This window comes from Aquarana catesbeiana, linkage group LG02, assembly GCF_042186555.1.
Source record: "Aquarana catesbeiana isolate 2022-GZ linkage group LG02, ASM4218655v1, whole genome shotgun sequence".
Taxonomy (NCBI): Eukaryota; Metazoa; Chordata; class Amphibia; order Anura; family Ranidae; genus Aquarana; species Aquarana catesbeiana.
The window spans coordinates 709,533,215-709,546,727 of NC_133325.1; the positions used below are offsets into that span (position 1 = coordinate 709,533,215).

At 43.5% G+C, this 13,513-nt stretch overlaps 1 protein-coding gene across 1 annotated transcript in view; it reads left to right on the forward strand.

Moving 5' to 3' along the window:
* GABRR3 (gamma-aminobutyric acid type A receptor subunit rho3) overlaps positions 1 to 13,513 on the forward strand; it is a 108,465-nt gene that overhangs the window by 70,455 nt on the left and 24,497 nt on the right. The window contains exons 6-7 of the mRNA XM_073616981.1: positions 7,923 to 8,063; positions 10,667 to 10,819. Coding sequence (XP_073473082.1) covers positions 7,923 to 8,063; positions 10,667 to 10,819 — 294 coding nt within the window. The remainder of the gene's footprint in view (positions 1 to 7,922; positions 8,064 to 10,666; positions 10,820 to 13,513) is intronic.

Below are 13,513 nucleotides of genomic sequence, written 5' to 3' on the forward strand. Positions count from 1 at the left end.
TGCCAAGGTGCCTGTCAGGAAATCCCTTCCAGCAAATGTCCTAGCAATATTAGAACTAGAAGAACACCTGTGCACAAAAGAAAGAGAGAAAAGGGTAGGGGTAAATGGCACTACCTGTGCCGGGGTACCTTGTATATATACTATGCCATGCCTCTATACTCAGAGTGATAAGGACCACTCGTGAAAAACACCATAAGAGTAATCATAAAGAAATCATAGAAAAACAATATATATAAAAGTGTAATGACCGTGTGTGGGCTCCATCGGACATTTTCCATCGGATTTTCCAACACACAAAGTTGGAGAGCAGGAGATAAAATTTTCCGACAACAAAATCCGTTGTCGGAAATTCCGATCGTGTGTACACAAATCCGACGGACAAAGTGCCAGGCATGCTCAGAATAAATAACGAGATGAAAGCTATTGGCCACTGCCCCGTTTATAGTCCCACGTACGTGTTTTACGTCACCGCGTTCAGAATGCTCGGATTTTCCGACAACTTTGTGTGACCGTGTGTATGCAAGACAAGTTTGAGCCAACATCCGTCGGAAAAAATCCTAGGATTTTGTTGTCGGAATGTCTGAACAAAGTCCGACCGTGTGTACGGGGCATATGAGTGATATCTAACAATAACGTAGGGAGAGATCCTATCATCAGAGTCTCTCCCAACAGATGATATAAGATTATAAATAAATGTGTACACTCTATAAAGTGTCTAATAAAATGATACTACTAAACGGCCTTTGACAACGCCTTTGACAACGTCGATGACGAAACGCGTAAGGTGGAGCTACGCACTACGTCATACCTGGAACTCAGAGCGAGCCTGGAACGCAGCTGATATGCACGCCATTCGGCTGATGGTTCCTATCCACAGCTCCCTCTGTGTAATTTCTCTCATATCGAGTGTGAGTTTCTGGCTCCTCTTGCATGGGGAGTTCAGATTGTTTTTATTGGCTGTTTATCGGCTGTTTTTTCCCTATGAGGACGTTAATTAGAGACTGACGGAACATCTGGTATCTGGAGCTGAGACACCTGGTGACGGCTGCACTGGATCTTAGGACGCCTTCTATCGTCTGGTACTACATGCCCATTACCCCTGTAGGGGTTTAAGGAGCTGGTGAGTGGGGATCCTTGAGGGGGAGCACTAAAGTCACTGGAAATCAGCAGTTTTCTTCACGAGAGTCACCATTTACAAGAACTTTGTGCCATTCTGGAGCTTCATATCTACAACACATATTTTTTCATCGCATGTTTCATCCGTACATTTTTTCTATATTCAATTTTTCTTTTTCACTATGTTTACCTCATGGGACTGTGGGTTACAATGGACTCTAGATCTATCTGATTATACACATGGTTTACCTGTCGGACACTGTTTAGTAGTATCACTTTATTAGACACTTTATAGAGTGTACACATTTATTTATAATCTTATATCATCTGTTGGGAGAGACTCTGATGATAGGATCTCTCCCTACGTTATTGTTAGATATCACTCTTACACTTTTATATATGTTGTTTTTCTATGATTTCTTTATGATTATTCTTATGGTGTTTTTCACGAGTGGTCCTTATCACTCTGAGTATAGAGGCACGGCATAGTATATATACAAGGGACCCCGGCACAGGTAGCGCCATTTACCCCTACCCTTTTCTCTCTTTTTTTAGCACTTATCTCACCTCCTTGGGGGTTGCGATTCAGGGGAGGCTGCAGACCGGTTAGTCTGTGAGTGCGAAAATATTTGTGTTAGTTAATACTGTGTACAAAAGAGCCGTCCGGCGCATGCGCAATAGCGCGAATAGTGACGCGCGTAGGAGCGCGCACGTGCGCTCCTTGTGACAGCACTTGGCGCCAAGATGTGCTATTTAAAGGAGACTGATGCCTTGCTGCCTTGCCGTCCGGTCTACAGCATTTCCTGAAGACCCCTGCTGCCCTGTTACCTTGTTACCTGAATCTAGTATCTAACTTGGCCTGTTCCTGACTTCCCTGTTTGCTGCCTGCCCCGATTCCGGCTTGGACTTTGACTACTCTTTTGGATTGCCCTTCTGTACCTGATCCGCCCGCCTGTATTTTGACCCGGCTTGTGTGCACCTCCCTGCTGTCTGCATCCTGCTACGGGACTACAGTTCACCTCCCTGCTGTCTGCATCCTACTACGGGACTTCAGTGCACCTCCCTGCTGTCTGTATCCTGCTACGGGACTACAGTGCACCTCCCTGCTTGCTGTCTGCATCCTGCTATGGGACTACAGTGCACCTCCCTGCTGTCTGCATCCTGCTGCTGGACTACTGTGCACCTCCCTGCTGATTACAGGATCCAGCCCTCTACTCCAGCCTTCCAGTCAGGCACTTGTGCCCCTTTGTACTCTCGAGCCCCTGTCAACACTACCAGGGGTTCCCGAGTCAGAAGTATACGAGAGGCCGTTCCCTGCATTCCGGGCTCTACCTACCAGGTACGTGACAGTACCGGACAGCCATGTCCGAGCCCACGCAGGGAACATCGCCCATGGAGGACTTATGCGGTCATCTAGCTGGACTTACGCAAGCTGTTAAGGACTTACAAAATGGTTATAACCGACTGGAAGAGCATGTTCAAGTTTTATCTACCCCAGCTCCTGGAACGTCTACTGCTCCTTCAGTGGTTATGCTCCCTCCTGAACCCAAAGTTCCCACACCAGAAATGTTCTCCGGGGATCGCAGCAAGTATAGGGCATTCCGTAATGCCTGTGAACTTTTCTTTACACTACAACCCAGAACCTTTTCTCTCGAAAACTACCAAAGTGGGCTTTGTCATTTCCCTCCTGCATCCTGGATTGGCCAGCCCCTACAGATAAAAAGGGAGTTCAGCGCTTTGTGGGTTTTACGAATTTCTATCGCAAGTTTATCAGGGGATTTTCTTCCATCATCTCCCCCATCACAAGTCTGACTCGGCAAGGCACCCGGTTCCAATGGTCCCCTGAGGCTCAAGCAGCTTTCACCTCCTTGAAAGAGCAGTTCGTGTCAGCTTCTGTTCTGAAGCATCCTGACCCAGCTTTACCTTACATACTGGAGGTAGAGGCCTCCGAGATAGCAGTAGGGGCGGTACTTTCACAGAGACAAGGATCCAAGGCTCTATTACACCCAGTGGCGTTCTTCTCCAGCAGGCTAACAGAAGCTGAAAAGAATTACGATGTTGGGGACAGGGAGCTACTTGCAATCAAAGCCGCACTTGAAGAATGGTGTTACCTCTTGGAAGGAGCGGCCCACCCTATTCTGGTGTACACCAACCACAAAAATTAAGAGTACCTGAAATTTGCCAAGAGATTAAAACCATGTCAGGCCAGATGGGCACTCTTCTTTACTAGGTTCGCTTTCCACATCACTTACAGGCCAGGATCAAAAAATACCAAACCGGACGCGCTGTCCCGGATGTTCAGCGAACCTGAAGTTCCTTCTCCTCCAGATACCATTCTTGCTCCTGGAAATTTTCTCATGCTTCAAGGAGACCTACTGTCCCAAATCAAACAGGCATCTTCAACGCCCCCCCCCCCCCCCCCCTTCAACAGACATCACTTTACAGTCCAGAGATGACCTATTATGGTACAAAGACAGAATTTTTGTGCCACAACAAACACGGGTTGCCGTCCTCAAATCTTGTCATGACCATGAACTAGCTGGCCACTTTGGTATACACAAGACCTCCGAACTCCTTCAATGCACGTTCTGGTGGCCTCAGCTACTGAAAGATTACAGACGTTATGTAGAATCATGCATTACCTGCATTCAGAACAAGGGCAGCAAGACCATGGCTTGGGGGCTGCTAAAACCTCTACCTGTACCGGAAAGACCATGGAGGATGATCTCCATGGATTTCATTGTTGAATTACCACCATCAGAAGACTACACCTCTATCTTCGTAGTGGTCGACAGACTTTCCAAAATGGCTCACTTCCTGCATATGAAGGGTACCCCATCTGCCTCTGAAACCGCAGGGATTTTTATTAAAGAGATTGTAAGACTCCACGGTATACCTGCAAACATTGTATCCGATCGGGGGGTACAATTTACATGCAAATTCTGGAGAGCCCTATGTGAATCCCTGAACATTGACCTTTCTTTCTCCTCTGTTTATCACCCCCAGACTAATGGTCAGACTGAACGAACAAATCAAACCCTTGAGCAATACTTATGATGCTATTCTTGTTTTTCTCAGGATGACTGGGTACCCCTGCTACCTCTTGCTGAGTTCGCCTATAATAATTCTGTTCATTCTGCAACCAGTCTCCATTTTTTGCGAACTATGGGTTCCACCCCTTGTTTTTGTCTAACAACGTTCCAGAGTGTGCAGTGCCGGCTGCCCAAGAAGCCTTGAGTTTCTTTAGCACAAATAACAAGCTACTCCAAGAGACAATGGCAAAGACTCAAGAACATAACAAAGAGACATTCAACAGAAAAAGGAGAGGGGACCTTGACCATAGATTGCCGGAAGAGACGCAATCAGGTTCAGTATCTGGTAAAATGGAAGGGATATGGCCCTGAGGAAAACTCCTGGGAACCAGAGACTAATATCCATGCCAAAAGACTGATCCTAGCCTTTAAAAGATCTCCCCCAAGTAAATTGACCCAGTTGGGCAGCCGGAGGCTGCCCATTGGAGGGGGGCAATGTCAGCAAATCCCTTCCAGCAAGCGTTCTAGCAATATTAGAACCAGAAGAACACCTGTGCACAAAAGAGCCGTCCGGCGCAATAGCGCAAATATCGGCACGCTCCTTGTGACAGCACTTGGTGCCAAGATGTGCTATTTAAAGGAGACTGATGCTTTGCTGCCTTGCTGTCCGGTCTACAGCATTTCCTGAAGACCCCTGCTGCCCTGTTACCTTGTTACCTGAATCTAGTATCTAACTTGGCCTGTTCCTGACTTCCCTGTTTGCTGCCTGCCCCGATTCCGGCTTGGACTTTGACTACTCTTTTGGATTGCCCTTCTGTACCTGATCTGCCCGTCTGTGTTTTGACCCGGCTTGTCTGCACCTGCCTGCTGTCTGCATCCTGCTACGGAACTACAGTGCACCTCCCTGCTGTCTGCATCCTGCTACGGGACTACAGTGCACCTCACTGCTGTCTGCATCCTGCTACGGGACTACAGTGCACCTCCCTGTTGTCTGCATCCTGCTACGGGACTACAGTGCACCTCCCCGCTGTCTGCATCCTGCTACGGGACTACAGTGCACCTCCCTGCTGTCTGCATCCTGCTGCTGGACTACTGTGCACCTCCCTACTGATTTCAGGATCCAGCCCTCTACTCCAGGCTTCCAGTCAGGCACTTGTGCCCCTTTGTACTCTCGAGCCCCTATCAACACTACCAGGGGTTCCCGAGTCAGAGGTATACAAGAGGCTGTTTCCTGCATTCCGGGCTCTACCTACCAGGTACGTGACAGTGCCTTACTGGTGACTGTTAGACCTAGGCTCAATGGGCGGAGGTACCCATTAACTGAATAATGGGTAGGGGCTATAAGAATGGCCTAGTGATGGGGGGGATGGGTTGGTGCAGTCCTTCAGCTTGCTCCTCTGCCGGCTATCATCGGGGCCCTGTAAGAAGTGTTGGTGCACTTACTGACATTAAAGCTTCAGTTTTTTTAAATTAAAACAATAAACATGTTATACTTACCTGCCCAGTGCAATGGTTTTTGCACAGAGCAGCCCCGATCCTATTTTTCTGGGGTCCCCTGCTGGTGCTTCTCTTCAGCGAGTGCCCCCATAGGGCATTCGTGTGTGTCTCCACTCATCTATTGACACAAACTGGGTGACTCAGCCCCATCCCCACCACTCACACCATTTGATTTACAGCAGCAGGAGCTAATGGCTCCCACTGCTATCAATCTGCCCAGTGAGGAGGTGAACTGTGGAGAGAGCCGCTGCTCCAGTGCATATCGCTGGATCAAGATTGGGCTCAGGTAAGTATAAGGGGGGCTGGGGGGATTCTGCAGCACAGAAGGCTTTTTACCTTAATGCATAGAATGCATTAGGGTAAAAACCTTAAGGTTTTAGAACCACTTTAATAAACCAGCATGCAGTAAGGATGCAGTATAGGTGCTGTATAAATGTAGTATAGATGCTGGATAAATGTGGTATAGATGCAGTATAGGTGCAATGTAGGTGAGGTATAGGTGCAGTAGAGGTGCCTTATAATCAATGTCCTGTCTCTAGTGGTTCAGTCCTTGCAAACAGTGTGAACAATGGGCAGTGAGCCCTATTACCAGTCCCCATGGTGCGGCTATGACCTCTCGCTGTGAAAAGGGACCCCCTCTATCTCTCTACAGAATGCCTCTGGTGATCAGCAGTGGGAGGAGAAGAGTGAGAGGACACTCTGGTCTCCCTGCAGCTATGGTACAGATGTGATGCTGCAGTCCATGTGGCTCTACACCAGGTGTCTCCACTCCCAGGCCTCAAGCTCGGCCCCCGCTGGTCTGGCCTCCCAGCAGCCCTGTCTACATGCAGATAGATGTACTCTCATTGGTTCCCATGGCACCAAGAGGAAGAGGTTTCTCATGCAGTCCAGTAAAAACCCTCTTGCCACTCCCAATTCTTTGTAGTGTACTCTGGGAACTGTAATGTAAAGGGTCCATTGTCCTTATTCTATGGCTGATATCTTGAACTACAACTCCTGTGATTCTCAGCTCCCTGCAAAGGAGTCCATAGGCTTCCTGGTTATAGCTTTCTCCCTGCTGGCTGGAAGGGATAGTGCAGCATGGCATCCAATATCACAGTAGAGGGTGAAGCAACAAAGGGCAATGTCTCCTTCTCCATGATGTTGTAATCCTACCCCTGGCTACATACTTAAGAAATGTATATGAAACGCTCTGTGCTGTGTCTGTTCAGAAACATTATAACCTATTTCCCCTTTTTTGTTGCTATATACAGTATTATCCCTAAAAATTATGGGAATTCCTTGGGGACCCCCAGGTCACCAGAACTAGTGTCTCCATTGTAAGATTTCCCCTCTATTACTTTTCTAGGGACAACCCAAAGTTTGGGATTTTCTTTTACTTTCACTTTCAAGGATAATGATAAACAGGACAAATAGAGAGGTTGAATATTCATAACGGGAGCGCAGGCAGCAATAAAAACTGACAAGCTTTCAAATCCCTCTACACTCTATTCAAAACTGAAAAAAGTTTCGCCTTTAGTTCTACTTTAAAAGGAATGCCTTCCAAACAGCTACATACACAGTATATAAACTGTTTTATTGGTCAGGATATTTGTAAACGTATTTGGCCACTCTCACGATTTACATATAACATATATAATAAGAGGATGAAACTACTGATATACTACAATTCAGAAGTTATGACTTTGTAGCGCCTTGTAACTCTTCTCCGCCTCCACTGGACCATTACCAATCATACCCACACTGGTGAGAGTCTCTCTGTGCTTCCTCTTCTAAACTAAGCGTGATGAGTAGGTTGGTAATTATTCAGCTTGAGTAAAACAAATGAAGCAGCCAGAGATGTAGAGCAGTCTAAAAGTTTAAGAGGTTCTCTAGTAAAAAGTTAGTTTTTTTTTACGTATTCACAGAATAGACTGTTCCCTGATTTACAACCCTAAGCTTATTACATTCCACAGGAGAGCTGAAAAGTGTTTGAGGTCTTAGACTTAATCAGTGAATGGGACTGGAAGATGGGCTGGTTGGCGCAGGAGGCACCATGGATAATAATAGAAATAGAGGTAGCTATTGCAGAACCCACCCAAACAAACAGCCCATCTCTGCAGCGCAGACATAACAATGACGATGTAAATATAAAATGGAAGGTTTACTTATTTCTATGAATCTAAAGTGTGGAAGAGTATATGTTAATTCATTTTTCAATTACTGTAAGCCATCAAGGAACTTGTGCTTCTAAAACGTTCATTTAATCATTGTCATTCATCTTTTGATTTCAACCAGATGCCTATAATGAGGATGACCTAATGTTGTATTGGAAGCGTGGAAATGAGTCTCTGAAAACTGATGAACACATTGCCCTATCCCAGTTTTTCATTGAAGAGTTCAGTGCTTCTAGTGGACTGGCACTATACAGTAGCACAGGTAATCATTGTTAATAACTGTTTATTAGATGTTGTGACTCCCATCATCTATCTGAACAGTTGCGAACATTCACAGTTCACATGGCAAGACAAATACGATAGGTGACACTTCTCGACTACCATTCCATCAGTCTGAAGCTAAAAGTGCTGCCTGAGATGTCTCTTATTATTTACATATCCAGAAAAGCCTCTTCTGTGCCTTGCCTGATATTATGTTTATTTTGCTAAGGATTCCTGAGCTTCTATGAAGACATAAACTGTTTCATGCACCTTTGACCAAAATCCATCCTCTCAGCCCCTGTATTAATCCTAAATGTCCAGTTGTCTTGGCATATCTGCATGAACAGCTGTTAAAATAATTGTAAATAGCTAAATTGACTTTACCCTGATGTTGTATACCAGGGATCCTCAAACTACGGCCCTCCAGCTGTTACGGAACTACACATCCCATGAGGCATTGTAAAACACTGACATTCACAGACATGACTAGGCATGATGGGAATTGTAGTTCCTAAACAACTGGAGGGCCGTAGTTTGAAGACCCCTGTTGTATACTGTAACATTCCCTCAACAATCTTATATATATGCAGCAGCAGCCCGTCCATACGGGGCACAGAGGTCCTGGCCCCTAATTTACATGTAGGGTGCCAGGAGCATGGATTCCAATTTTTATTTTTATTTTTTAGAAGCACATGATTAGAGCCTGAGGTTCTAATTGGCTTCCAAAAAGGGTGGGCTCTGCACCCCTAGCCCACCCACTTGTGTGACAATGGCGAATGAATATTCGCTATTGTCTTCCTGCTTCTCCTCTCGGCTAATCCCAGCTCAGAAAGCGGGTCCTGAGACCCGACTGGCGGAGAGGTGAAGCCCAGAGGAAGTCTGCGACCTAGATGGGGTAAGTGCGGGGACCGATCAACCAAACGGGGGGGGGTAAGCTGTACACCCACAACTTTACATTGTAGAAAAATCTAATTTCTTCAGTGTTGTCACTAAAAGATATATATATATATATATATATATATATATATATATATATACAGTATCTCACAAAAGTGAGTACACCCCTCACATTTTTGTAAATATATTATTACATCTTTTCATGTGACAACACTGAAGAAATGACACTTTGCTACAATGTAAAGTAGTGAGTGTTCAGTTTGTATATAAGTGTAAATTTGCTGTCCCCTCAAAATAACTCCCCGGTGTCATGCAGAGCATGATCCCCTCCCTTTGGAGACTGGGCTGCAGGGCAGTATTCCAACATGATAACGACTCCAAACACACCTCCAAGAGGACCACTGCCTTGCTTAAGAAGCTGAGGGTAAAGGTGATGGACTGGCCAAGCATGTCTCCAGACGTAAACCCTATTGAGCATCCTAAAACGGGAGGTGGAGGAGCACAAGGTTTCCAACATTCACCAGCTCCGTGATGTCGTCATGGAGGAGTGGAAGAGGACTCCAGTAGCAACCTGTGAAGCTCTGGTGAACTCCATGCCCAAGAGGGTTAAGGCAATGTTGGAAAATAATGGTGGCCACACAAAATATTGACACTTTGGGCCCAATTTGGACATTTTCACTTAGGGGTGTACTCACTTTTGTTGCCAGCGGTTTAGACATTAATGGCTGTGTGTTAAGTTATTTTGACACTCACTACTTTACATTGTAGCAAAGTGTAATTTCTTCAGTGTTGTCACATAAAAAGATATAATAAAATATTTACAAAAATGTGAGGGGTGTACTCACTTTTGTGAGATACTGTATATACACACAGTATACATAGTATTGTATAGTGTTAGCAATTTATTAATGCAGAAAGTTTAAAGTTTGCGTGATACCCTTTATTGGCTAACATGCTACTAAAAATGCAAGCTTTTGGGATGACCTGGACAATTGTATAAAGTTTAAAGAAAGCATCTAAGTGATCCTGAAAGCTTGCATCTTTATTAACTTAGGATAGCCAACAATTGGTATCATTTAAACTTTCTGCAATACGTTATACAACTTAAAAGTAGTCTAATGCAGCACACACACAGGCGGACTTTTCGACCGGACTGGTCCGACGGTCTATCCGACGGACTTTCGGCAGACTTCCCATGGACTTTTCCAACGAACGGACTTGCCTACATACGATCACACCAAAGTCCGATGGATTCGTACATGATGACGTAAGACTGGACTAAAATAAGGAAGTTGATAGCCAGTAGCCAATAGCTGCCCTAGGGTCAGTTTTTGTCTGTCGGACTAGCATACAGACGAGTGGACTTTTTGACCGGATTCGAGTCCGTCGGAAAGATTTGAAACATGTTTCAAATATAAAGTCCGTCAGATTTTTGACCGAAAAAGTCCGCTGCAGGTCCGATGGAGCCCACACATGGTAGGATTGTCCGCCGGATTCGGTCCGTCGGACCAGTCCGGTCAAAAAATCCGCCCGTGTGTATGCGGCATAATACATTTTATTCTGATTGCTAGTTGTGGCTAATGCAAAGCAATGCTATTTATGAGTTTTGAAAATAAAGGCAAATGTCAAGTTAAAGTGTGACCATAAAGCAAACAAAAATCAAATAAAATATTTTAATTTATTTCCATTTTGTTGCTTGTTTTCCAGGATGGTATAATAGACTTTTCATCAACTTCATTCTTAGGCGGCACATTTTCTTCTTTGTGCTTCAGTCCTACTTCCCAGCAATGCTGATGGTGATGCTATCTTGGGTATCCTTCTGGATAGACAGAAGAGCTGTACCTGCCAGAGTATCTCTAGGTAAGGTATGACTCTAGGAGAACCCATCAGCCACCAGTAAATTTTAAAAACACTGGAAACAAGTCAAAGAGTGTACATAAATTAGTCATAGTACTGCATCAAAGAATGATACCATTCCAATAAGTGTTGTCTACAATGGATTTCTACATATTATCCATGTTTCTTCCTTCCAAGTGTTTGAATATATTAAATACAGTATTGCCAACCAAACTTCTATGTTTTTTAGAAGAGCTGCTGAAAATATTTTGAACATTTTCAATTTTTTTTGGATTTATTACAATAGCCGCACTGAACTGTTCCTGGCACTTTTCAATTACCTAATTATTTATTACTGGAAACAGAAAATTGCTGAGCTCATTAAAGGCACTCCCTGAACATCAGTGTTCCAGAATATCTACTTGTTTTGGGCAGAGACTAGTAGTAAATCAAGTGATAAGTGTACATACTGTATCAGCATTGCAATATGAACTAATGGCTGATACGGAATATACAGAAATGTGATCTTTAGGAGAAAATGGTATGAGACACACAAGCAAACACAAGTTTAAATACAGTGGGGACAGAAAGTATTCAGACTCCCTTAAATTTTTCACTCTTTGTTATATTGCAGCCATTTGCTAAAATCATTTCAATCAATTTTTTCCTCATTAACCACCTCAATACAGGGCACTTAAACCCCCTTCCTGCCCAGACCAATTTTCAGCTTTTGGCGCTCTCACACTTTAAATGACCATTACTCAGTCATGCAACACTGTACCCAAATGAAATATGTGTCCTTTTTTTCACACAAATAGAGCTTTCTTTTGGTGGTATTTAATCACTAATGGGTTTTTTATTTTTTGTGCTATAAATAAAAAAAGACCATAAATTTTGTGAAAAATTGCCTTTTTCTTTGTTTTTGTCATAAAATTTAGCAAATTAGTAATTTTTCTTCATAAATTTTGGCCAAAATTTATACTGCTATATATCTTTGGTAAAAATAACCCAAATTAGTGTATATTATTTGGTCTTTGTGAAAGTTATAGAGCCTACAAACTATGGTGCCAATCACTGAAAATTGAAAACATCTGATCAGGCCTTCAGTACATCAGGTGAATCTCATTTCTTGAGGTACTAACTAGTCAGAAAAGTACAAATACCCCCCAAATGACCCCTTTTTAGAAAGTAGACATTCCAAGGTATTAAGTAAGAAGCATGGTGAGTTTTTTAAAGTTGTAATTTTTTCCCACAATTCTTTGCAAAAGGAAGATTTTTTTTTTTTCCAAAATTGTCATATTAACTGGTTATTTCTCTCACAGAGCATATGCATACAACAAATTACACCCCAAAATACATTCTGCTACTCTTTCCGAGTATGGGGATACCACATGTGTGGGACTTTTACACAGCCTGGCCACATACAAAGGCCCAACATTGAAGTAGCACCATCAGGCGATCTACGAGCATAAATTGCACATCTCATGTCTCAACCACCTATTACACTTTTGAAGGCCCTGGAGCACCAGGACAAAGGAATTGCCCACAAAATGACCCCATTTTGGAAAGCAAACACCCCAATGTATAATCTATGAGGCATAATGAGTCTTTTGAACGGTTATTTTTTTTCCAGAAGTTTTTGGAAAATGTGGAAAAAAAATGAAAACGCATTTTTTTTACACAAAGTTGTCCATTTATGAGATATTTCCAACACATAGCAAATACATAGCAAAAATGACACCCCAAAATACATTCTGCTACTCCTCCTAAGTATGGCGATACCACATGTGTGGGACTTTTACACAGCCTGGCCACATACAAAGGCCCAACATTGAAGTAGCACCATCAGGCGATCTACGAGCATAAATTGCACATCTCATTTCTCAACCACCTATTACACTTTTGAAGGCCCTGGAGCACCAAGACAATGGAATTGCTCACAAAATGACCCCATTTTGGAAAGCAAACACCCCAACGTATAATCTATGAGGTATAATGAGTCTTTTGAAGGGTTATTTTTTTTCCAGATGTTTTTGGAAAATGTGGAAACAAAATGAAAACGCATTTTTTTTACACAAAGTTGTCCATTTATAAGATATTTCCAACACATAGCAAATACATAGCAAAAATGACACCCCAAAATACATTCTGCTACTCCTCCTGAGTATGGCGATACCACATGTGTGGGACTTTTACACAGCCTGGCCACATACAAAGGCCCAACATTGAAGTAGCACCATCAGGCGATCTATGAGCATAAATTGCACATCTCATTTCTCAACCACCTATTACACTTTTGAAGGCCCTGGAGCACCAGGACAATGGAATTGCCCACAAAATGACCCCATTTTGGAAAGCAAACACCCCAATGTATAATCTATGAGGCATAATGAGTCTTTTGAACGGTTATTTTTTTTCCAGAAGTTTTTGGAAAATGTGGAAAAAAAATGAAAACGCATTTTTTTTACACAAAGTTGTCCATTTATGAGATATTTCCAACACATAGCAAATACATAGCAAAAATGACACCCCAAAATACATTCTGCTACTCCTCCTAAGTATGGCGATACCACATGTGTGGGACTTTTACACAGCCTGGCCACATACAAAGGCCCAACATTGAAGTAGCACCATCAGGCGATCTACGAGCATAAATTGCACATCTCATTTCTCAACCACCTATTACACTTTTGAAGGCCCTGGAGCACCAAGACAATG